This window comes from Indicator indicator, chromosome 3 (assembly GCF_027791375.1).
Source record: "Indicator indicator isolate 239-I01 chromosome 3, UM_Iind_1.1, whole genome shotgun sequence".
NCBI lineage: Eukaryota > Metazoa > Chordata > Aves > Piciformes > Indicatoridae > Indicator > Indicator indicator.
The window spans coordinates 7,396,802-7,419,810 of record NC_072012.1 but is presented as its reverse complement, the minus strand read 5'-3'; the positions used below and the strand labels follow the sequence as shown (position 1 = coordinate 7,419,810).

The 23,009-nt window shown below is 39.0% G+C and overlaps 1 protein-coding gene across 4 annotated transcripts in view; it reads left to right on the top strand.

The window, feature by feature from the left end:
- The window catches only part of PACSIN2 (protein kinase C and casein kinase substrate in neurons 2), a 57,139-nt gene that overhangs the window by 22,692 nt on the left and 11,438 nt on the right, over positions 1 to 23,009 (top strand). For all 4 annotated transcript variants that reach the window (XM_054399907.1, XM_054399905.1, XM_054399904.1 and 1 more), the window contains exons 2-6: positions 7,125 to 7,235; positions 17,968 to 18,124; positions 18,822 to 19,057; positions 19,795 to 19,950; positions 21,236 to 21,411. In XM_054399907.1, coding sequence (XP_054255882.1) covers positions 7,176 to 7,235; positions 17,968 to 18,124; positions 18,822 to 19,057; positions 19,795 to 19,950; positions 21,236 to 21,411 — 785 coding nt within the window. In that variant the 5' untranslated portion in view covers positions 7,125 to 7,175. The remainder of the gene's footprint in view (positions 1 to 7,124; positions 7,236 to 17,967; positions 18,125 to 18,821; positions 19,058 to 19,794; positions 19,951 to 21,235; positions 21,412 to 23,009) is intronic.

Below are 23,009 nucleotides of genomic sequence, written 5' to 3'. Positions count from 1 at the left end.
CTTCCCCAGTACTGAGGTCAGGCTGACAGGCCTGAAGTTCTCTGGATCCTCCTTTTTGGCCTTTTTCATACATTGGTGTTACATTGACAAGCCTTCAGTCATCTGGCATATCCCCTGTTAACCAGGACTGCTGGTAGATGATGGAGAGTGGTTTGGCAAGCTCCTCCAGCAGGTCCCTCAGCACTCTCGGGTGAATGCCATCCAGCCCCATAGACTTGAGTGTCCAGGTGGCATAAGAGGCAATTAACTGATTTCTCCTGGAGTAAGGAGTTCCTTGCATTACTTAAATTACTTAATAAAGTAATTTAGGAGATTATTAAGTCTCTCAACCTTTATTAAAGTAATTTAAGAGATGTATTGCCTAGTTAAGAACACAGTATGTATCACTTTGTATTTAGACTGTATCTTGTATTTGAAATGAGGTTTGTCTTCAAAAAAAGTGAAAGAAAATGCACATTTTTTAGTGAAGAATGTATATGAAAGCATGTCCCTGCTGAAACACTAAGTAGTAACTTACTTTAATGACACAAATTCATGGAGCTGTTCTACAGCAACAAGCATGAATTCAGTAGCAGGTTTGAAGAGTAAAAGATGACTCCTTACCTTTGCTTAGCATGCCATGTAATCTCTACAGGCATTTTTCTATAACTTGTATGATGCTTAATACTGTGCAATCTAAAGTTCATTGGTTGTTACGGAGAAGAGGGGATGAAGGGAGGAGAAACCAACCCAAGCAGTACTTCAGAGATTCAGAGGTAAAATTCTGGTTTAGGGAAATTTAAGTATTTAATAGTAGTATGAGTATTTAATAATGAGTCTGTAGCTTGACATCTCTTCTGCAGTACCTAGCCAGAACTAAATAAGCAAAGCTGGAGGTTTTGCTCAACTCCAACACGCTACTGGCAGCTAAAACATTTTAAAATGAAAAATAGAGAATAGTGCATACTATCTTTATTAAAAACAAAACAAAACCAAAGAAAACTGTAAGAGCTCTGAACTTACTATTCACAAGTCTGCCTGAATAAAGCTGAAGATAGCCATTTGCATTTTTCTTGGCATGAGTCTCCAGTCCTCTGATGATCTTTATGGCCTTCCTCTGGATTTGCTCCAGCAGCTCCATGTTCCTCTTATACTGGGGGCACCAGAATTGGGTGCAGTATTCTGGGTGGAGTCTCAGGAGAGCGGAGTAGAGAGTCAGAATCACCTCTGTTGTCCTGCTGGTCACATTTCTTTTGATGCTGCCTGGAACACAGTTGGCCTTCTGGGCTGCAAGTGCACATTGCTGGCTCATGTTGAGTTTATCACCAACTGACTCTGCCAAGTCCTTCTCCTCAAGCTGCACTCTTGAGCCACTCCTTGCCCAGCCTATATTTGTGCTTGAGATTTCCTCAACCCATGGTAGGGTTGGAACTAGATGTTCCTTGAGGTTCCTTCCAACCCCGACAATCCTATGATTCTATGCTGTCATCTCAATATAGTTGTGTGGTTTTGTGTTTTGGGGATAGAGTTTTGGGCAGGGGGGGTGTGGGGGTGGATTGGGCATTTAGGTTTTTGGAGAGGGGTGGGATTTGTTACTTTTGATGCCTTGGTGGGGGCACTTTTGGGGGGTTTTTTGGTTGGGATTTGGATTGGGTTTTTGTTTTATATTTGATAAAGGAAACTAACTGCTTTAGTGTCTTCTGAAGTGTGTTTTAACTGTGGTTTCAATGTGTGTTTGGTACTTGTGTTTTTAGGCAGCATATAATGCTACTTTTAATGGGTTTCTGTTGCATGTTACACATACAATGTTTAACAAACATGGGTATAGGTGAATATAATCCAGTAGAAAGGAAGTTGTTTGGAACCAAGCAAAACCCCCGTTAAAGGATTTACTTAATTGGCATTTAACATAGGCTTCTGATTGCTGACCGGAGCATGGGGAAGGGATGTGACCTAAAAGCAGTCACACCTGTGGAAGCCCCTTCAGCCCAGCTGAAGAACAGCAGAGAGAAGCCAGGCAGATCCCCCTCTCCTTGTTTCTGCTCCTTTCCCTTTTCTCCTTGGTGGCTTGTAAGCACTCTCTCCTAGTTCCTCTCAGCTCTTGGCTGCTTCTCCCTCCTTTTCCTATCACCTGCAGGCCCCAGAATTGCAAGGAATTTTGTGTTACTCTTAAAGTTATGAATGATGAGTATGAACTAGTGCCTCCTGTGCTATTTAGTGTCATTTTGTTATATGCTAACTTAAACATGTCTCGGTCGCAAAATACTGTGGTATTCACGTAGAAAACATGAGAATACTTAGTGCTCCCTGTCTCAGAGGAGCATGAGTAATAGGAAATACGTTCACCAAGTTTGTAACATTTCCTAGATTAGTTTCTTTAGTGCTCAGGATGTAGGGTTCACCACATGGATTGCTATCAACGTCTTTCAAGAACATAATCTGGTCTGTTGGTTTTGCTAACTTCAACATGCAGGCTGAATTCCCCAGGGAACAGTGATCTGATTTCCTTTTATGGAGTTTTTCTTCGGTGGTAGTAGCCAGCTAGAGCCATGGTACTAGCAATTGCCTTGCTTTAAGGCAGCCTGTTGTACATAAGAGAATAATTGAAAGGAATAAGTATTATGTTGTGTTGGCACTAAGAACTCCCATCAGTTCTTTCTGTTCTAGAAAGTTCTTGAGGTCAAGCATGAGGGGTCACTTCTGCTTGTCACCCGCATTATATGTTTTGAGCAATGTTGATCTGGTCTGCAGGACAAGGCCGTGCTGTATTCCCTTCATGTTTCAATTATTTTTAGTAGTATTTTGTCTACAGGCATTCTTTGTGTTGGGGTATTCGGCTCAAAATCTATTCTTTCTCATCACAACACTCAGTGAGCAGCCCTGAGGCCTTAATTAGATTTATTTTTCTTAATACTGTCATTTATGTTAATATAGCTAATAAAAAATAAACATCTCTTGGGGGGAGGGTTCAAAATGTTAGAATCTTTTATTTCAATAAAAAGCCCTACCTGTTTCATGGCAAGAGTTTGTTAAATACAATCTGTTGCTAGTGGCTGGGTGGTAAAATGAAGGATTTCTTTAAGCATCTTTTTCCTCTTATTGTTGAAGCTTTGGAATTCACTGGGTTATTTTAGCACCTTAAAAGTCTGTGTGTTGCACCGATTCCTGCACGTCATGAGATATTCTAATCTCTATCGCCTGACACATGAAGAAAAGGGAGTAAATAATTTCTCATATTTCAACATGAATGAAGCAAGGATTTATTTAAAATGCTTTCAAAGTAACAGTGTTTTTTGTGTGCTGTATCTGAAGTTCTGCTTGCTCATCATTTGTTAACATTTTCTAAAATCCTTGTGTATTAAGCCTTCAAGATATTTATAGCAATCTTTTTCACGTTGTGACACACTAGCAGTAGAGAAGAAATTAAAGGTCTTGAGCATGTGGCATTGCTAGAATGTTCCCCAAGAGGAAGCTTTACAAAGAAGCCTCATTTGTTGATCAGCTTGTTTGTCTAAGATTGGTGTAGCCTGATTTACAAAAATTGTTGAGGAGTCACTAAATCAAGACTTAGCCTTTCTTGTTTGTACCATCTCAGTATGTACTATTTGCTATGTAGTTACTTTTTTTTTTTTCAGTTGGACTTCATGCTTTGTTTAGCCTGTGTAAGTTTTGTTAGCTAGCATGTGCTGGGACTTTTTAAAGCTAAGGACTCTGAACTGTTAAGGCATTCTCTGCTTCACTGGTCGTGGTTTACATGCAGTTGTGACAGTGGAAACTTTGTTTTATGACTTTTGGGCTTGATACTTAATAAAATACTGATATTTGGGGTTTTAATGGACGTTTCAGAGTTCTTTGACACAGGGGAAGAAAATATCCTGAATAGTGTGACAATGCTGAGGAAAGGGCACAGAGCATGGTGAAGAGATGGCATTTCTTCATTGGAGATCTGCCTTCGGAGGAAAATGAGGCTTACACCTTTGCTTTTCTTTAAATTCCTGCTTCTGTAACTTTTGAATCAATTGGCCAGCTTCATACAAATGTCAAATAGCAGAGATAGAAATACACATTTTATCAATTTCATGAAAATTAGCAGCTAGATGGGAGAAACCTAAGCTGATGTACCCACTCAAAAAATTGTGAGCTTGGTGTCATGGGTTTAGCCAATTGAATCTGATGATGAATATTCAATACCATGCTTATGTTATGCCAGCTGTAAAATGAAAGTGCTGGCTAGAGCAAAGTGTCATGGGGCTTGTAGTTTAGATTTTATCATGAGAGGCTTCCTGTTTCTGGTTGCTTGCAGTTTCAGTGGGTTGATCTTTTCTCCTGGGCTTGCTGCAAGCTTAGGAGTCATTGTGTCACTGCTTCTGCTGCATTCTGCTGCTGCTGCTTCTGCTTTTGCTGTGCTTTTCTGTGAAACAGGCTAAAGTAATTGTACGTTGTGTTTCCATTAAACTCCTTATCTCAAGCCAGGGCTTTTTGTGTTACTTTCCCTCCTGGCTTTTGTGGGATGGGCTGGCTTGCTTGTCGTAAACCAGGGCACTTGTTAATAATCTGTCCTGTTTGGTGTGCTGGTTTGCTTGTACGTGTAAAGGTGGGTGGATGCTGCTCAACCACTGCACTGCCTGCTTGCTCAGCAAGTAGTTGAGGGACAAGAAAAAGGCAGTGTAGGTACTCCTAAAGAGTTGGGCTTGGAGTTAACAGAATGAGAACATAAAGATCAGAGCGGATGAAGCAAATCTGCTGTGGGAATATAGGAACTGTGTGCACTGTGCTTTCCTGTGGGGTTATTGGTTCGGCTGACATCTAGCCAACTAAAGAACCTCTAGCTTTGAGGGATAGAGGTCATCTTTTGAGGAGAATGTGTGCGGGGCTCATTTCGTCTGTTGTCTTGACCTAAATTTCCCAGATTATATAACGACAGCCTTAGTTGTTCAGAGGTTCACTTTTTATAGTGACATGGAAGACCCTGCAAACCAAAGGGCAGTGAACTTTCATTGTGAAAACTCTGCAAATTCACTTGAAGGATGGGGCAACCAAACCCTAACAAAAAATGTGCTAAAGGACTGGTTGCTGTAATAATTCTATTTCAGGAGGGTAGCATGACTCATACAGCTTAATGTTCCTATCTCAATATTCAGTTTATTTTTAAGTAGTGCTGTGCAAATAGTGTTTTTCTGTGCCAGTTGTTGCTATGACTTCATAATATTTCCCTAAATATGCTTGCTCATACTTTCTCACAGTGTAGTTAGTATTTGGCATATAAAAAACATGAACCTATCAGAATTTCCTGAGTACTGATCATTTCCATGCCTTTATGGAAAAAAAAGGACGTCTCTGTTTTCTGTAGCATTTGGTAGTCCTCACAACCTGTTCCCTCATTTGTGCTTCTGTTTCATCTTGTCTGATTTTTACGTGTAGTTTTTCAGATGAAATTTCCAGCACAAGTATAGTTTAGGCTATTTTCTTAAAGGTGAGTGGCTTATGTATTACTTTTAAGAACACTTCCACTATTTCTTTTTTTCATCATTTCTTCTCTTTCCTTCCCTCCCTCCAATTTAAAAAAGAATATTTGTGTGGTGTTGGAAGGTGGGGTGGGTGACTTAATGCTCTCCTTTTAGGTTTATACTTCTCTGTAAGGGTTTCTTTCTCCCAGGATGCTGAACTAACTCTACAGTTGCCTCCGTGTTCTTTTCCAAATGGTAGTAATGGTTGAAAGATCTTGAGGTATGATAGAAAAACAGCTATGACCCTTCCTGAGAACCTTTGGAATCTTGTTCCCTCCCTTGTTTTATACGGTATGTCTAGGTCATGCACTTGCTTCAATTGCTGACTTGGCTTCAGAGTAATGTGAGTACTAGTTTTGCCTTAAAGGGAAAAAAAAGGCAAGATGATGTGAACAGAGAACAGAACCTAGCTAGCAGTGTTGATTGATATCCAACCTAAACCTCCCTGGTGCTACTTGAGGCTATTTCCTCTCATCCTGTCACTTGTTACTAGAGAGAAGACACCAACGCTTGATGCAGCCTCCTTTTAGGTAGTTGTAGAGAGTGAGGTTTAGCCTCCTTTTCTCCAGACTAAGTAACTCCATTTCCCTCAGCTGTTCCTCAGAAGACCTATTCTCCAGATCTTTCACCATCTTCCTTGCCCTTCTCTGTCCTTTGTTGCCCTTTTTTGTGAAAATTTTAAACTTGTTCTTAGAAGAATGTATTTAATATGAAACTTTTCTTTTGGGTGAACCTATAACCTTGGCTCATGTGGAACAGGAGATAGGTGCATTGTACCATCAGTTAGAATTTACCCGCTTTAAAAGGCGCAAGAACAATGGCAAGAAAGTAACAAGTAGCTCAGGTATTTACTAGTCCTGTAGATCTAATCATGACTGACTGTGTGAGATAAAATGGCAAGAAAGTAACAAGTAGCTCAGGTATTTACTAGTCCTGTAGATCTAATCATGACTGACTGTGTGAGATAACTGGGGCTGTCTGAATGTCATAAACTGTATTAAGACTTTTGGGGAGGAAGCTGTCGTCCTTGTCTCCTGCATTTGACTTGTGTAGCTGTAATCCTCTTTGCACTGTTTTTGTTTTATTCATCATTTGTTGCTGAGGAATCTGTGTTTGTATTTGTAGATGCCTTCAGCTTACAAGTAGATAATTTGAATCAAATTCTTATAGAAATAGAAATATTTTTGGAAGGAAAAGTGTTTTTTTGTTAATCAGCAGGTGGTTTTGATCTTGAATATTTCCAGTGGGTTTCATTAGGAACAGGAAGCAGTGCACATTATTGTAGCAAAGGCCAGTAGGTTCTCTTTCAGAATGTTATGAAGTGGGGTACTTACCAAGTAAGCATCATGCTGCTCATACCTCTCTTTTGATTTGTAATAGAATTTTTTTTAAATTCGAGAGTTTGAAATTTCTTATAGACAAGTGGACTGACCAGTTTCTGGATGGCAAATGTTGTTAAGAGTCAAGAACCTATCACAGTAGAAGTGTGTTCTCTTGCAAAATATACTTTATTTGCCTCTTGTTTTTAGTTGTCATCCCTAGGTATAAAAAATGGAAGCATGTTACCTAACTTAGTTTCTATGTGCTATTAATAAATACTCAAGTTTGTTGTTTTTTTTTTTTAACATATCTTTACAGATTCTGAAGGTCTTCAAGCTCTGAATACTTACAAGCTCTTCAAACACGGAAATGTCTGGCTCATATGATGATTCTGTTGGAGTAGAAGTTTCTAGTGATAGCTTCTGGGAGGTAACCTGAATGTTTTATCAATATACTTTAGAGTATTTTTTACTATTATTATAGGAAATGTGATTTTTTTTTTTTTTTTTTTTTTTTTTTTTTTTTTTTTTTGGTATGTTGAAAACTGGAGGGAGCTGCAAGATGCCTTTGGTTATTGTGGGCTGTGGAAATAAGCCTTCGGGGTAGAAACTACCTTTTAGATTTTGTCCTGGTCTTGTCAGGGGTTTTTAACTCACACAAACTTGGTGATCATCCATTTCGGTTAGATATACAATTCAGAATTGAGTTTTTAGTGCCCAAGAGGGATGTAGGTTGGATAGCTTTCAAAATTACCAAGAGGGTTGAGTGATCAATGTTAAATCTCAAGTAACTGTTAAAGGCTACACAGGTTGCAGATGTAAGATAGTGTGTGAATGTACTGCATGCCTCCTGTTTCTGTAAGTATAAATTTTTGAGAGACATTAATTTACACTTGCCTCAATGTAAGAGCATATATACAGAAAGACAATAGTAAGCATGTTGTAATATCAGGAGTTTGTTCTGCTCCACTCTAAAGATGCCTTTCAGATGTGACAAGAATTTGATTAAGCTTTAAAGAGAGCAGCATAGCCTTTGATTTAGGATATTTAGGGTAATTCCTTTTGTCCAGGAATGGTTTTCCTTGTGACCTCTGAGCTCTACTTTTCTGCATTTCCATGAGGGTGATTGCATTTTTAGATACATAACTGATAGTGTATTTTGGTTTGCATATGCTTCAGGTGATGTCTGAGTGAGTAATTTGGGTATCCGCTTTGCTTGGGCCAAGTAATGCATTGGCAGAATGTACCATTTGACTTTAAACTTTGCCTTTATGCAGAGTAAGACAGGAATTACTCTTCAGATCAAGAGTTGAGAGGAGAGGACGTTTGCAGGATTCTGTTGGTGGTAGAATATGAACCTGAATTTGACTGAATTTTAGTCTAAAACTTGTCCTTTTTCTGTATGTTCTGAGTTAATGATTTTGCTCCTGAAGACTGCAACTTTGAATTCTAGTCTTAATCTTTCTCAGAATAGACAACTAAACTACTTAAGTCAGACAAAACACCTTGATCAATAAAGATGTGGTTTATATGGAATGCTAGCCTCAGTACTTCTTGCCTCAGGTAACAAGAAGTAAAGAATTCTTACTCAGTTTTGAAGTTAGTGTACTGCAGACTTTATTTGCACCTTTCCTTTAGAGGGTTTTAAGATGCTTGACTTAATAGTTGTTTTGTTGGTTTTGGTTTTGTTGGATTTTTTTTTTTTAATTTGCTTTTAAAGAGAACTGGCAGTTTGTAAAAAACCAGTCTTGCTATGTTTTACCACCACAGCCGAAAGTAGTAAATGTGTTTAAACGTGGCCATGGCACAGAAGAGACAATCTGGCAGGGTGAGCTGTTGAGTTTGTTCCCTCACACTTCAAAATAGTTCAGATTTGTTTACCTTTGGAGTATGCTGCAAAGCTCATCTTTTTCTTGAAAAACATTTAGGAAAGAGTGAGGTGGCTGGGTGTGGGACCTATCTGAAGAACTTACTGTGAAAACTGTTTTTTAGTTCACTGCATATCTTTGGAACCAATTTTATTTCTTGAATGTTGCTGTTCTGTTGAGCTGATAAGTACTGTACTTAATAAAAATGTTGATGCACTTCAAAGTTTTTTGTCAGTGCTTTTGTCAGAAATCTCATACAATTTTGTCTTTAGGAAATACAGCACTTGGTTCTTAAACAGTTTTCTGGTTTGCTTTCTTCTGGAGTTGCCACTGCTGTTGCTAGTGTTCCTTATTACGAAGATAATTACTAGCAGTTTGATCATGCTTAAAAATGTGAATCTGTAGGGTATAGTTGTATGGTACTAAACTTACTGCTCTAACCTTACTTGGTTAGAGTTCAGATTGTCTGTAGAGCAGCATTTCAGTGCAGGTTAATTCGTCTGTGAAGCTGTTTTAGTTAGGTTGCTATTCCAGTACTGTTCATGGAAATTTCCAGTTCTGGCACTGAGAGTCAAGCTCTGTGGTTGAAATCAAATATGAATAGTAATTGTTTCCTTTAAAAACTAGGGATTTTTAAAAAATCATTAGTATTGTTGCCACATTGATACTCTTATCAGGCTCAGATTTGCGGTTGGGAAATAGCTGTTGACAGGGAGCTGGAAAAGTTGCTGTTTGGACTTGTGTTCATGGTGCTGACTTACTATAGATACATCAGTCAAAAATGTGACTGGGACAAGGCTTATGCATAGGTAGTATCTCAAAACAGCTGATACAACTGAAAAAATCACAGATTTCCAAAAATACAAATTTTTCTTTAGCATGAAATAGAAATGGAAATGGCAGCAACTTTCACAACTAAATTTAGGAAATTTTTCCATATTTAGTTAGCAGTAGCTTGGGTTAAGTTTTTAGTTTTCTAGCAGGATGATAAATAATTTTCAGGAGAACAAATCTTTAGTGTTTACCAAATAAAAGTACTTTAGGAGACAGAATTTTGTATGTTTTCATGTGAGCATGTGTAGAAGGGAAGGTCGTGGATGCCTTCTTCCTGGAGCTGCTCAAGGCTAGGTTGGATGAGGCCTTGAACAACCTGGTCTAGTAGAAAGTGTCCCTACCCATGGCAGGGGGGTTGGAACTAGGTGATCTTTAAGGCCCCTTTCAATCTAAACCATTCTATAAATCTGTGCATTGCAAAACAGTAAAGATGATTGATTAAATGTTCCACTGTTATTGTGGCAGTTTCAGTTGTAGTAATGCCTTAATTTACTTCAAGAAATGGGAGGATCTTTTTCTTAATTTTTTCTAACAAGCCTTAGAGTGCATGAATGTAACTGCTTAAGCTCATGGCTCTCTCGGTACAGAAGGATTCTTGTTTGTATGCTCCAAGAAGAAATTCCTTCATGTGTGTCATTTACCTGACAAGGCTGACATATTTGGGGTAATCAAAGGTAATCCAGGCTGATAGCCTGGAGCAGGATAGCAGTAACTTCTCCAGAGGCAAGTGGAAAATTTGGGACCTGATATGTAACACAAAACCTTTTGTATTTCTTATCAGTCATATGGACTCTAAGCATTTGCATGACTGCTGTAAATACATCACAGTTTGTCATAATTAATCATGCCACTTTCTTGCAACCAAAAATAGGCTGTGGCAAAGCCAGTTGGTTTCAAACTTGTAACTGCTCTCGTGAAAAGCAAGAAATGGACAGCCCTATTGGCCCTGTTCTACTGAAGTGGTTTTGAAATGCACAGGCAAGAATGTGACCATTTTATGATGGGTTTTCTTGGAATCATAGAATGGTCCAGGCCAGAAGGGACCTCCAAAGGTCATCTAGTCTGACCTCCCCGCAGTCAGCAGGGACATCCTCAATTAGACCAGGTGGCTCAGGGCCTTGTTGAGCCTCAACTTGAATATCTCAAGGGAAGGGACCTTAACCACGTCCCTGGGCAACCTGCTTCAGTGTTCCACCACCCTCACAGTGAAGAACTTCTTCCTGATATCCAATCTAAATCTGCCATTCTCTAGTTTGAAGCCAGTATAGTTTTGAATCCTGCACAAAGCATGAGAATATTGCAAAATACTTTTAATCCAAAACTTTGGAAGAGCACTACTCGAAACAAGGCAAGTGGATTTTGTCTCTCTTTGGTACCTGAAAAGGCTCAGTCTGACTTGTGTTACCTTCCAGTTGCATTCATAAGCTTCCAGGCAAGTCTACAGCTGCAGGCTTTGCATTTCCTTGTAAAAGTGCATCCTAGTCCATGTATACTTGCTGATCCCTGACATATTGCTGTCCAACCATTTTTTAAAATCTACTAATAAAGTTTTTAAGTTATGCCAACCTTTTCTCCATGTAACTTGTGCTGTTGTTCAATACCCTTACAGTTAGATATATTTTCCAACTTAGTTTAACCAACTTAATATCAAACCACTTCTCACTCTGTCCCACGGTGGGCATGGCCTTATGCTTGCCGATCACTCTTGCAGTCATTTTAAAAGAAAAATGCCTTGAGAAAGCTGAGACCAATCACCTAGATACCTGTAAAGGTAAGAAAGGCGATGAGTAGGCCTTCTTAGAGATCAAAGTAGATGTGTATGCATATCTAGGAAGGTAAGACATCCAAAGGGACAGCTACCCTGCCTGTGGAAGCACGTTTTTAAATGAGCCATTGGTCCCTCACCAGCTGTGTGCCACTTTATTGTATGCTAGATGTGGGGGTGTTTAACTGCCCGTCAGGGATTGAGTTGAACCTGCTGCTGCTATTCATACCATGCTGCAGTCATGCCAGCTTTGAAATGAAACTGCTGGCTGGAGCAAAGTATGATGGGGCTTCAAGTTCAGATTGTATCATGGGAGGCTTCCTGTTCTGGTTGCTGCTTCTGGGTTCCAGATCTTTGGGTGTTGTGTTTCCTGCTGGGATGGCACCATGAAAAGGAGGGATGGGGCAACAGTTTTCTGGCTTGGGCTTTTGGCTTGTTTGCTTCTGCTTGCTGCTGCTTTGCACCTTGCTTCTGCATTTGGTACTATGTTTATCTGATTTTGCTCAGTAAATCTATTCTTATCTCACTTTTTTTTTTTGGTCTCATTCTTGAGTTTTTGGTGTTGCTTTTCCCTCCCTTCTGTGTGGGGAAAATAGACAGATTAACCCACTGCTTCACCTTGGCCTGTTTTGTTCTCATTTAAACCATTACACTGCCCTGTGAAAATACATACTTATCCAAACAACAACAGCAATTCTGAACAGCAAAGCAAGACTTTTAACTTACTCAGGGAAAGTTTGTCCCTTATGAGTGAATCAAAATTGGCCACCATATGTGTTCCCATTCTTCTCTGCTCGGAAAAAAACAAAAAACCCAAACAAAACAAAAAGAACCACAAAACCACACACACACAAAAAAACCCAACAATAACAACAAAAAAAAGACAAACCACAAACAAACAAAAAACCCAAACACAAAACACACACAAAACAAAACAAAAAAAAAACCAACCCCAAATCAAGACCCAAACCCAACGCTAGCTAGCAGAGGCAGCTGCTCTGGGACATGCCTCCCACAAACTGCATTATAAACTGTCTGCTCAGGTGGTCTTGGTCCTGCCTGTTTGGTACTCCTGATACCTGTGCTTCATGCCTACTACTGTCAGCCAACCTGTAACTGGTTGGCTGTTGGTGTGGGGGGGTGACTGTTGGATGCATGGAATTTAAGATGGAAAAGCTTGCCCCAAAAAAGTGTTCCCTTGTTGAGGGATTTCAGTTGTCAGCAAATGCTTTTAGCTGATGAAGCAGGCTGTTCTGTTCTGCTTTTTCATTTTAAAAATTATAAAATTCTGTGGTAATAGATTTCTGTCATATATCCTATATGCTATCATGTTCTCCATTTATATTGCCAGGTGTTTGCTTATTGGTATGTTTGGCTTTTGATTTTATGGGTTTAGGAGCATCCTTGGGATTTTTCTTGCAACAAATTTTTTTGAATTTTGTATAGGTGAAGTTAAACTTACACAGAGCTAGTGCTCATAGGTACTTGTCTGTGTATGTGCTAATTATGCAGCAAAAGAATTCTTTTTCTTTATGAAAACCTCACAGTATTACAGATTTTAAGGGTGTTTGAAATGTTTGGAAGCTTCCTGTTTAACGTAGATGGAAATAAATTGCACTTATGGCTAAGTGGAATGCTGAACATAGAGTGTCCCCACATTGGCTATCCATTTGCATGGGTTGACTACAAGCCTTATTATTGTGCATATTTACACATTTAAAGCCCCTTGTTGTAGGCAGTGGTGAGTGACTTTCAAATGGCTGCAGTTCATAAGAGCTGACTGTTAGGAGCAAGCTAGGCAAGCTTGGGAAAAGAGTTGACATAAAATCTTACTCCAGGCACTTAAAACTCATGTGTATTTGTGGTTGTAACAATTACCATATGTATTAGAATTTACTGACTGGAGTTTAGTAATAGCTGAGTGTTTGCCCCTTTCTGGGCTGCTAACAAATAAATAGCCTTGTTTTTCTTTCAGTGTACCAGAAAAACCTGCTAAGTGTGTTTTGCTCTTTATAGACTTTTATGATCCTTCATAAATATGCGAAGAAAAAGAAGTTTATTTGTTGAGGTAAAAGAACCTAGATAATGTAAGACTCTCCCTTTGTGTTGAGACCTGTGAAATTGTAAAATAATGAGTTTGTGAGCTTTTAAGTACTCCTACTAAAGATCATTATCACTGATGGTGCTTGGCTATGTTAGTACACTGGTGGTGACAAAAGAGAGGACTGGATTGCCAGCTACAACTGGCGATAAAAGAACTGGGAAGAACTTCATCACAGTGTGCTTGTGTGGTTTTTCTGCGTTTGTTACAGATTCTCTAAATCTTATATTTGACAAAGGATTTGAGGTGACATTGCTGTGTTCATGCAGGAGAGAAAATAGCAAAATGAGGAGGAGTGTGCAAAATGAGTAAGCAAATGGAGATCTGAAGGAGTCTAATGCCTGTAAGAGATAACCAGGGCAGAATAGCATCAAGTGAGGCTTCTATAGTAGCAAAGCTCAGTATTTTTTTGCAGCGTAGAAGAGGAGATTGGTGGCTAACTCAATAAAGGTGAGGGAGGATGGCAAAGTGTGAATTAAATTTTTCAGAGTTCACTGCTTGCATCAAGGACATGATGATATAATAGTGTTTTGAAGAAGTAAACTCTAGAGGTTGGGTGCCGACCTGTTGGAGATCAGCTCTGAGGAAAAGGTCCTGGGAGTCCTGGTAGGCAACAGGATGACTATGAGCCAGTAGCAGTGTGCCCTCATGGCTAATGGGGCCAATGGCATCCCAGGATGCATTAAGAGGAGTGTGGCCTGCAGGTCAAGGGAGGTTCTCCTCCCCCTCTACTTTATCCTGGTGGGACCTCACCTGGAAGACTGTGTCCGGTTCTGGGCACTGCAGTTCAGTAAGGACAAGGAACTGCTGGAGAAAGTCCAGCTCGGGGCCACTAAGGTGATTAGGGGACTGGAACATCTCTCGTATGAGGAAAGGCTGAGAGAGCTGGGTCTGTTTAGCTTGGAGAAGAGGAGGTTTGGGGGGGGGGTCTAATTAGTGATTACAAATATCTAAGGGGTGGGTGTCAGGAAGATGGGGCCAGACAAGTGGTCCTCCAGACAAGACAAGAGGTAATCGGCATAAACTTGAACATAGGAAGTTCCATTAAAACAGAAGGAACCTCTTTACTTTGAGGGCAATGGAGCACTGGAACAGGCTGCCCAGAGAGGTGGTAGAGCCTCCATCTCTGGGGACTTTCAAGGCCCACCTGGATGTGTTCTGATGTGATCTGCTTTAGGTGATTCTGCTCTGGCAGGGTGGTTGGACTCAATCTTCATAAGTCCTTTCCAACCCATACCATTCTTTGATTCTGTGATTTCCTTTTGAAGTGTTTCTGGCAACTAAGGGTAAACAGCAACTGAATTTGTTATCGTGTAATAATGTTTGTCAGGTGGGTGAAGTGTGGATCCTAAAATGAAAGCATGGTATAATATTTAAGTATCTTTCATTCTTCTTGAAACTGTAAGAAATTTTATAATCTCACACTTTACCATCCAGAAACAAATATTTCATTTGTAGGACAAGGAAGCTAATAGCTTTGTGTCTGCTGGGAAGTAGCCCAATGCTCAGTGATCAGAAAGTCATTCTAACTAGCAAACAGTGCTAATCAAGGAATCTGAAAATTGCAAGGCATTATGTAAGGGTGACTCTGACTGAAACAAAGAAACACAGGGTTATTTTTTTCCTGGTCACTTGCTACAAATAAAAGAATTCGTAATTTTTGTTTCAGCTCAAACACTTCTTGTGAAGTGGAGGAAGAGGAAGTCTTACAGACTCGGGGACTGTAGAAAATAGTCTTGAATAAAACAATGTATTCAGTAATGGTTTTCTTCAGAATTCAGAGTGTCTGTAGTGTTTTCATAGGTTTTTAATGTAATTATTTTAACATCTATAGTTAACCTAGTAGTTCCTTGGCTGCAGAAAGGCTTTTCCCTTCACTAGGCTCAGTGGTCTAAATATCCTATGCTCTTTTGTACTTCCAAGTCTGCCTTTTACAGCACATTCTACTTTTCAAAAAAAATTGGTCATTTGGTATCCATAACTTAAAATGTAAATTTAAAAGTAAACTACTAGGTTTTAAAATGTGAAATGCCACGTATATAACGTATGTTCTATATCTGGAAATGCATAAAAATAGTCTATTTCCAAAATTTTAGCATGGCTCAGAGCATGGAATTTGTGATCTCTAGCATACTTTCAGACTACTGTTTTATAAGCAAACTTTTTCTTGAATATGTATGAAAGGCTTTCTTTGGAATTCAAGGTTGTTTTTTCTAGTAGCATAGGCCTGGTTCTTGTTTTTACTGCTTCTAAACTATGATGCTGGTTCCTTTAATCCTTCTGTAGAAAAGGAGGGAGTGTGGGTGAATTCTCTGTGGTCTGTATTCAGCTTTTCCAAGGCAGCTCCATGGGATAATAGCGAGTAGACTAGAATAGCTAAACTAAACTGAGTTCTCTAAATACCTGCCTGAGATTTGGCAACTGCTAGATGCTACCACAAGGTTAGAGTTTGTTCAGACAACACAAAAATGAAGGCATAAAAAATACCATGAGGCAGCCAGCTCCCATTCATTTTTAGCATTTAAAATGCTAATTTAATAGTGAAAACGTATGAAAGGAAATGCTCATACTGGAGCCATAAATCCCTGCTCACATAACTGGAGACACAGATTGATGCTAATACAAGGCTCTAGTAGCTGTGCCAAGCTAGCATAACCTGTTTTAACAGTCGGCTTGACTGTGAACATACAGCTGCAGTACTTTTGAGCAGCCTTTGAAAGTATTCTTTGAGGGGCTTTTTTTGTTAATGTTTTTAGTGCACAGCATTAGTTTCATAGAATCATAGAATGCACTGGGTCAGAAGGGACCTCTAGAGGTTGTCTAGTCCAGCCTCCTGCAGTAAGCAGGGACATGCCCAACTAGATCAGGTTACTCAGAGCCCCATCAAGCCCCAGACCTTGAATGTCTCCAGTGATGGAACACCCACCAGGTCCCCAAGCAACCTGTTCCAGTGTTTCACACTCTTACAGTGAGGAACTTCCTCCTAATATCCAATCTAAATCTACCCTTCTCTAGTGTAAAACCATTGCTTCTTGTCCTAATGCCTTTGTAAATAGTCCCTCCCCAGCTTTAATTGTCTACTTCTCAAATTTTATTTCTCCTGAAAATGAGTTTAATTTTCATACTTTTTTGTTAATTAATGAAATGTTCTTCGACATGGATGCATTGGCTATGTTTTTGGTGTGAGATTTGTAGTGGCTGGTAGCTTCAATTATATTACGACTTTCATTTCAGGTTTTTTTACATGATGTAGGAATATCAGTGACTGCTTCCAAATGCTTTTCTTAAATGCTACCTAAATTTCTTTGACCTGGGGGGCAGGGGGGGGGGGGGAAACATGGCTTTGAGGCCACTGTCTAAATGAATGCAAAATCTTAACATTATCATCAGCATAGTCACTTACTTTTCCAACACTTACTATAGGGGCTTTTTTTCCTCCCTTTAAGGGTATTTCCCTATATACTTTGAGGAGTTTCTTCTCAGTCAGCACATGTACATGCAAGCCATCTGACAAAATCCTTAATAAGCATGAACATAAAAGTTGTACAATTTCTTGTATTTAAAATACAAATTGGATATGATTCAAATGTAAAAATGACAAACATGCTTTAAGTATTTGAATGTTTAATCTGCTGCCTTATTGTTCAGTCAGGTGGTTAGGGCAGATAAGAAACTGGCTGTGACATTTAATAGGCCGTGCAAATCCTGTAAACTGAGTTCTTGTGTCTTGTTTAATGTTTACAAAGCCAACCTGAGTGACCTTGAAATCAGTGGAAATATTACTGTGAGAGTAGTGTCAGGCTATTTTTTTTCCCTTTTGTTATCTAGATTGGTGATTCCATGTTGGTGTGTACCCAAAAATGAAAGGAGGATGTCAGTTATGTAATGTATGTTTGTTATATAGAGTGTGCATTTTTCTCTACATCCTCAAACTTTTGTAGCTTGTGCATTGAGAAGCTATTTTTTTCTTTAGATTTCACAAGTTAGTTCTAGATATAGGAACTCCGCATCATTTGCTCTCCATATCTTCCCACATTAAATTCTACAGTATACTTTTGGTATAGTGTTGACTAGTTTGTCAGCAGTGAAGCACGTCTGTAACAAAGGGCACTTCCAGACTCTGCTCTGTAGACTGGCTATGCTTTCTCTATACTGCACTCTTAAAAACTATTATTACACTTGGTAGAGATACTGCAATACTCTCTGCAGTTTTATTAAACCTGGAAGATTAAACACAGGATAAAATGAAGTTATTAGGTACTTAATAATAAGCATGGAAGAGGGAAATGCTAGTTTTGTGTTAAATACCTTGATTATCTAAAACATTACCAAGCAGTAATAACTCAGAAAAATTGTGGTGACTATCCATAATTACATTGCAGGACCAATAAAATATAATAAAGCTTCCACTTCTAATAATTCTTTTACAGAACTTGTAGCCTTTGTGGTGCTGTTGAGTTAGCTTTGAAGATGAATTGAAAAATACCTAGTGCTGTGGTTAATTCTTGCTCCTAGGTAACAATATTTGTGTTAAGAGATTGATGTTGGTCTCAGAGCTTTTAGGTAGGAATTATTAAGTATTTTCTCTTTACAGGTTGGAAATTACAAGAGGACAGTAAAACGAATTGATGATGGTCACAGACTGTGTAATGATCTTATGAACTGTATTCATGAACGGGCACGAATAGAGAAGGTCTATGCTCAACAGCTCACAGAGTGGGCAAAAAGGTGGAAACAGCTTGTGGAAAAAGGTAATGCATTCTGGCTTTTAACTCTGAGCAATTTATCACATGGAAAAATATTTATGTATGTCTTCGGTTTGGTAAATACAGAGCAGAAACTGTGTATGTTTTAGCCACAATGGAGTCTTTGCAAAAGGCTTAGTAATTTAACAAATTATCAAGTTTTTCTTGATTAAAATTAAACAAAGCAAGTCCTGCTCCTTTGCTTGTTTCTTCCTAAAGCAGACGTATTTTGCCTCCAGCGTTGGTATTCCTAAATACAGTTTGTATAGAGCACAGTTTGAAAAATGTATCAGAACAACAAGGGGTCAGTGGCTGTGGTGGAAAGACTAGTGCTAAAAGAGCCAGACAGTCCTCTAATGGAATGCTAATCTGATACCATTTTAATATATTCTGAAATAGTTTGTCTCTTCCTGGTTATCCATGCTCGAAAAAATACGTTGTGAAATTGAAGGCAGCTCAAATTGGAGCTAAGAGGTGGAATACTAAGAATCATGGCACAGGGAGAAGGAGGCTGGACTAAATGAATATTCTTCCTTCTGGTGTAAAAGTGTAATATTCTAAATTTATCTGAAAATAAACTGTTCCCCTTTCTAGGTTTGCTTCGATATTGCTCTTTACAAGTTAATAGCTTCAGTTGCTTCTTGGGAATATAAGTTCCATATGGGTGATGATTACTGAGAATGACACTTTCTGTTGTGTTTAGGCCCACAGTATGGAACAGTAGAAAGGGCTTGGTGTGCTTTTATGTCAGAAGCTGAAAAAGTGAGTGAACTACATCTAGAAGTAAAAAGTTCACTGATGAATGAAGACTTTGAAAAAATCAAGAACTGGCAGAAGGAAGCCTTTCATAAGCAAATGATGGGAGGATTTAAGGAAACCAAAGAAGCAGAAGATGGATTTAGGAAAGCTCAGAAACCTTGGGCAAAAAAGCTGAAAGAGGTACAGCAGTAGATTACGTATTAGATATCCTGTGTTAAGATATATTAGTGTCTCAGGTCTCTATAAGGGAGTAAACTCCCTATTCTCTCTGCTGGACCCTCCTTTCTCAAAGAGATCTCTTGCTTTCTGTCCTCTTCTGAAAATAAGTGCAGTTCTTTTTCTTGGTGTTTCCTAATCTTGATGACTTAAGTGAAATCTGGAAAAAGTGGAATTTAAGCTGTCATTTTAACAGTATCTGATTTCATGCATTTCAAAGTTATGAATTGCTCTAAGAAATGAGAAGGGGAAAGTGTTGTTTTGTGTTTTGTTTTTTGTTTGTTTACTTGCTTGGTTTGGGTTTTGTTTTGTTGGGCGTTTTCCTTGTCATGCAACATTATTCTTAAATAACAGGCTTGTAGAAGAAAGGGGAGCAGGAGAATATGGACATGAGGAAAAAACACTTCATTAGGCACTTTCTGTAAACCTTTTCTTGACTCTGTTCCATGCTTCTCTAAGCTGTATGAATGAGATTTATTGTATGATGAGAGAATGCTGATTCATAAGTACTACAATTACCTTCCTTTGATTCTTGCGTATTGTTCATTCTTTGGCTGAAATAAAAATCCCCTCAAAAAGAACATCCTGGAAAAACACCTGACACTTTTTCCATTGCACCATGATCATAATGCTTAAAAAAATGCAGTTGATGACTCTTGTACAAACTATCTGAGATGCAAAGATTCAAATTTACCTTGCAGGTGGAAGCTGCAAAGAAAGCATACCACGCAGCTTGCAAAGAGGAGAAACTGGCTATATCCAGAGAAAGCAATAGCAAAGCTGATCCAGCACTAAATCCTGAACAGCTTAAGAAATTACAAGACAAAGTGGAAAAAAGCAAACAAGATGTGCTAAAGGTATAGTGTATTCTAATGTACTGTTAATGTGCAGTATTTTTAACCTATACCATATGTGCATATTTAAAATGCCTTTTTTTGTCTTCCTTAATGTGCTGTGGGCTGCAGTGCAACTCTCATTCAGTTACAGTCCTATACAAAAATTTAGAGTTCTTTCCAAAGCATATGTTGTTGTCAAGTTCCTCTGTGAAGAAGGGAGAATATGTTGCCTGTATTTCATATTAATACGTTCAGCAGAGAAGGAAGCAAGAGTAAGACAGCAAACTTCTAGGACAGAGTTCATAGAATCATAGAATGGTCTGGGTAGGACTTTAAAGATACCTAGTTACAACTACTGTGCCATGGACAGGAACACCTTCCACCAGACAAAGTTGCTCCCTTAAGGCCCTGTCCAACCTGGCCTTGAGCAGGGGTCATCACAACTTCTCTGGGCAACAGCATCTCACCAGTCTCACTGTAAAGGATCTCTTCCTAACAATCCAGTCTAAATCTGTGCTTTTCCAGCCTAAAGCCATTCCCTCTTGTCCTGTCACTACAAGCCCTTGTAAAAAGTCCCTCCCCAGCTTTCTTGTAGGCCCATTCAGGTACTAGAAGGCTGCTATAAAATTTACTCAGTTTTCTCTCCTCCAGGTTGAACAGCCCCAACTCTCACAGCTTGTCCCCATAGGGGAGGTGCTCTAGCCCTCTGATTGTTTTCTTGGCCCTCCTGTGCACCTGTTCCAACAGTTCTACTCATTAAGTAGTGAAGGTTGAGCTATTTCAGTTGAGAGGCTGAGACAGGTGCTTAAAGCTTGTCCTGGCTGTGGCCTACTGGTGTAAATTAGTGTAGAATTTGAGGTTCTAATCTGTTAACTAATTTCACAGTGTATGCAACTTGTGTTCACAGAGATGTATACAATATTTGGAGGTTTTGGTTATAATTCACAGTGGGCCGTTTAAATTACTGAAAACACTTTGAAATTATTTGGCAATCTTTAAATAAGAGACCCGTAGCTTGAAAGACTACCTGCTCTGATTTACTGTGTGCCTCCTTTGCTTATGTTTAGTATTACAGTACTAGATGCCATGATTTCTGTTAAAAAGCCAGAGAGAACTTTATTGTAACCATTCTACAGTTTTGTTAGGTGAGTGTCACTGTGACCTAACATCAGTACTGTGGGCATGAGAAGAGAATGCACTTTGGGAACTTGTGGTCTGTGTCTTGGCTATTCCTACACTAAGTTCATTATGTAGGGTGATAATAAAATATATTGCTAATTGATTGGTTTTTTTTTTTTAACTCCAGACAAAAGAAAAGTATGAGAAATCGCTGAAAGAATTAGATAATGCCACTCCTCAATACATGGAGAACATGGAGCAGGTATTTGAACAGTGCCAGCAGTTTGAGGAAAAACGCTTACGGTTCTTCCGAGAAGTGTTACTGGAAGTTCAGAAACACCTTGACTTGTCTAATGTTGCAAGGTAAAGCTGTATAAGACTTTTTCCATGCTTAGTACTTTTCAGTGGAAAGTAATCCATACTTGATATTGGTCAACAGTATGGAATCTGATTTGTTTCTAATGTATTGCTTCAATTTATTTAAAGTATAAGTGAAAGAGCTTAATTCTTTGTTTTGTCTCAGATTAGATTAGCGTGTATCCCTAAAATTTGCTAGTTTTATTTAACCCTCACTCTTGTATTTTTATAACAAAATGTGTGCCACTTAGGATTCAGAGCTTAGAAACAAAAAATGGTGAAGTGTTTTGGTATGTCTTGTACATTTATTGGAGACCAAGAATTTTGGTATAGGACAGCATGAACTTTGTAGCATAAACATGCCTGTTAAAATATGAGAGCTCAGTCTGAAGAAATTACCTTGACAAGGAGATAAATGTTAAAGATCCATTGGCTGACTGTCATTGAACTCTTTTGCATCTTAATTGCGAAGTCTGCTCTTTATACTGTAGTATGTGTAATACATGTCATGTAGCTTATTCTTTCTGCCTGGGCCCTCTTCACGACATTCCAAAAAATCTAAACCTCTGCTAGGGAACTCAAACCAGAGTTCATGCAGCTTATTTTGACAGACCGTGGGGCATACCCAGGCCATTGTGATACTAAGGTACTTGGGTGTGTCAGCGAAATGGTGGTTATAATGACTTTGTTTTCTCTTGCATTGGTGAGGACAGACAATGGAATACTTGCAGGAAATACTGTAGCACTAGTAGAATTTTACATCCCTCTTGTAACAGCAGAGTTTTGTGTGCACTCTGATTAGCACTTCAATTAAAAGGAGAAAAGTGTACTCCTGGCTGGTTGGTCATATCTGTCCCCCACTTCCGCTAGCGATAAAACTCTTCTGGTAGACCACCCAGTGGAATTAAAGAGCTGATCAAGGTAATGTTATGGCAAGAATCTAGTTTGGTTTTAACCCTGACCCATGTTCCAAGTTGACTTGCTGTGCATTTACACGAATGTTGGTGCTGGCACAATGGAAGGAGGTGATGTATGGGCAAGAACAAAAAAACACAGAGCAAACAGGCAAGGGCAAGGTCACTTAGCATCATTGTAATTTTGGGTTGCTTCAAATCTCTTAAAAACCATCTCTCTTCCACAGTCCTTTTATATTTTCAGAGCAGATACATAGGATTTGTGTCTATTTCAATTCAGTTTAACCGTCTTGAAAGAAACTACACAACAGAAATAAATGAGAAATAGTTGACTTAAAGCGGGGGGGGGGTAAGGGAAGACTAAGTGGAGAGGCAGAGTCTTCCTTTTAAGGTATTTAGGATGTTCAAGAGTGTGGTGCCTTTAAGTTAAAGGGAAAAAAAAAAAGAACTATTAGGATAGAACTAAGCATTGATGATCCTTGAGGTATTTTCCAACCTTATTGATTCTGTGATTCTGTAACCATTTTCCTTATCTCTGCCTCTTTGACAGAAAGTGAACAAACCTCCAAAAGGAAGCCTAATTTTTAACTTCTTTGAGACTAATAGCCTTGTTCTGTGTTCTGCAGAAGTAGATTTCGAGCTTATTGCTGATTTAACTGATGGCTAGTGAAGCACTCAAAATGATTCACT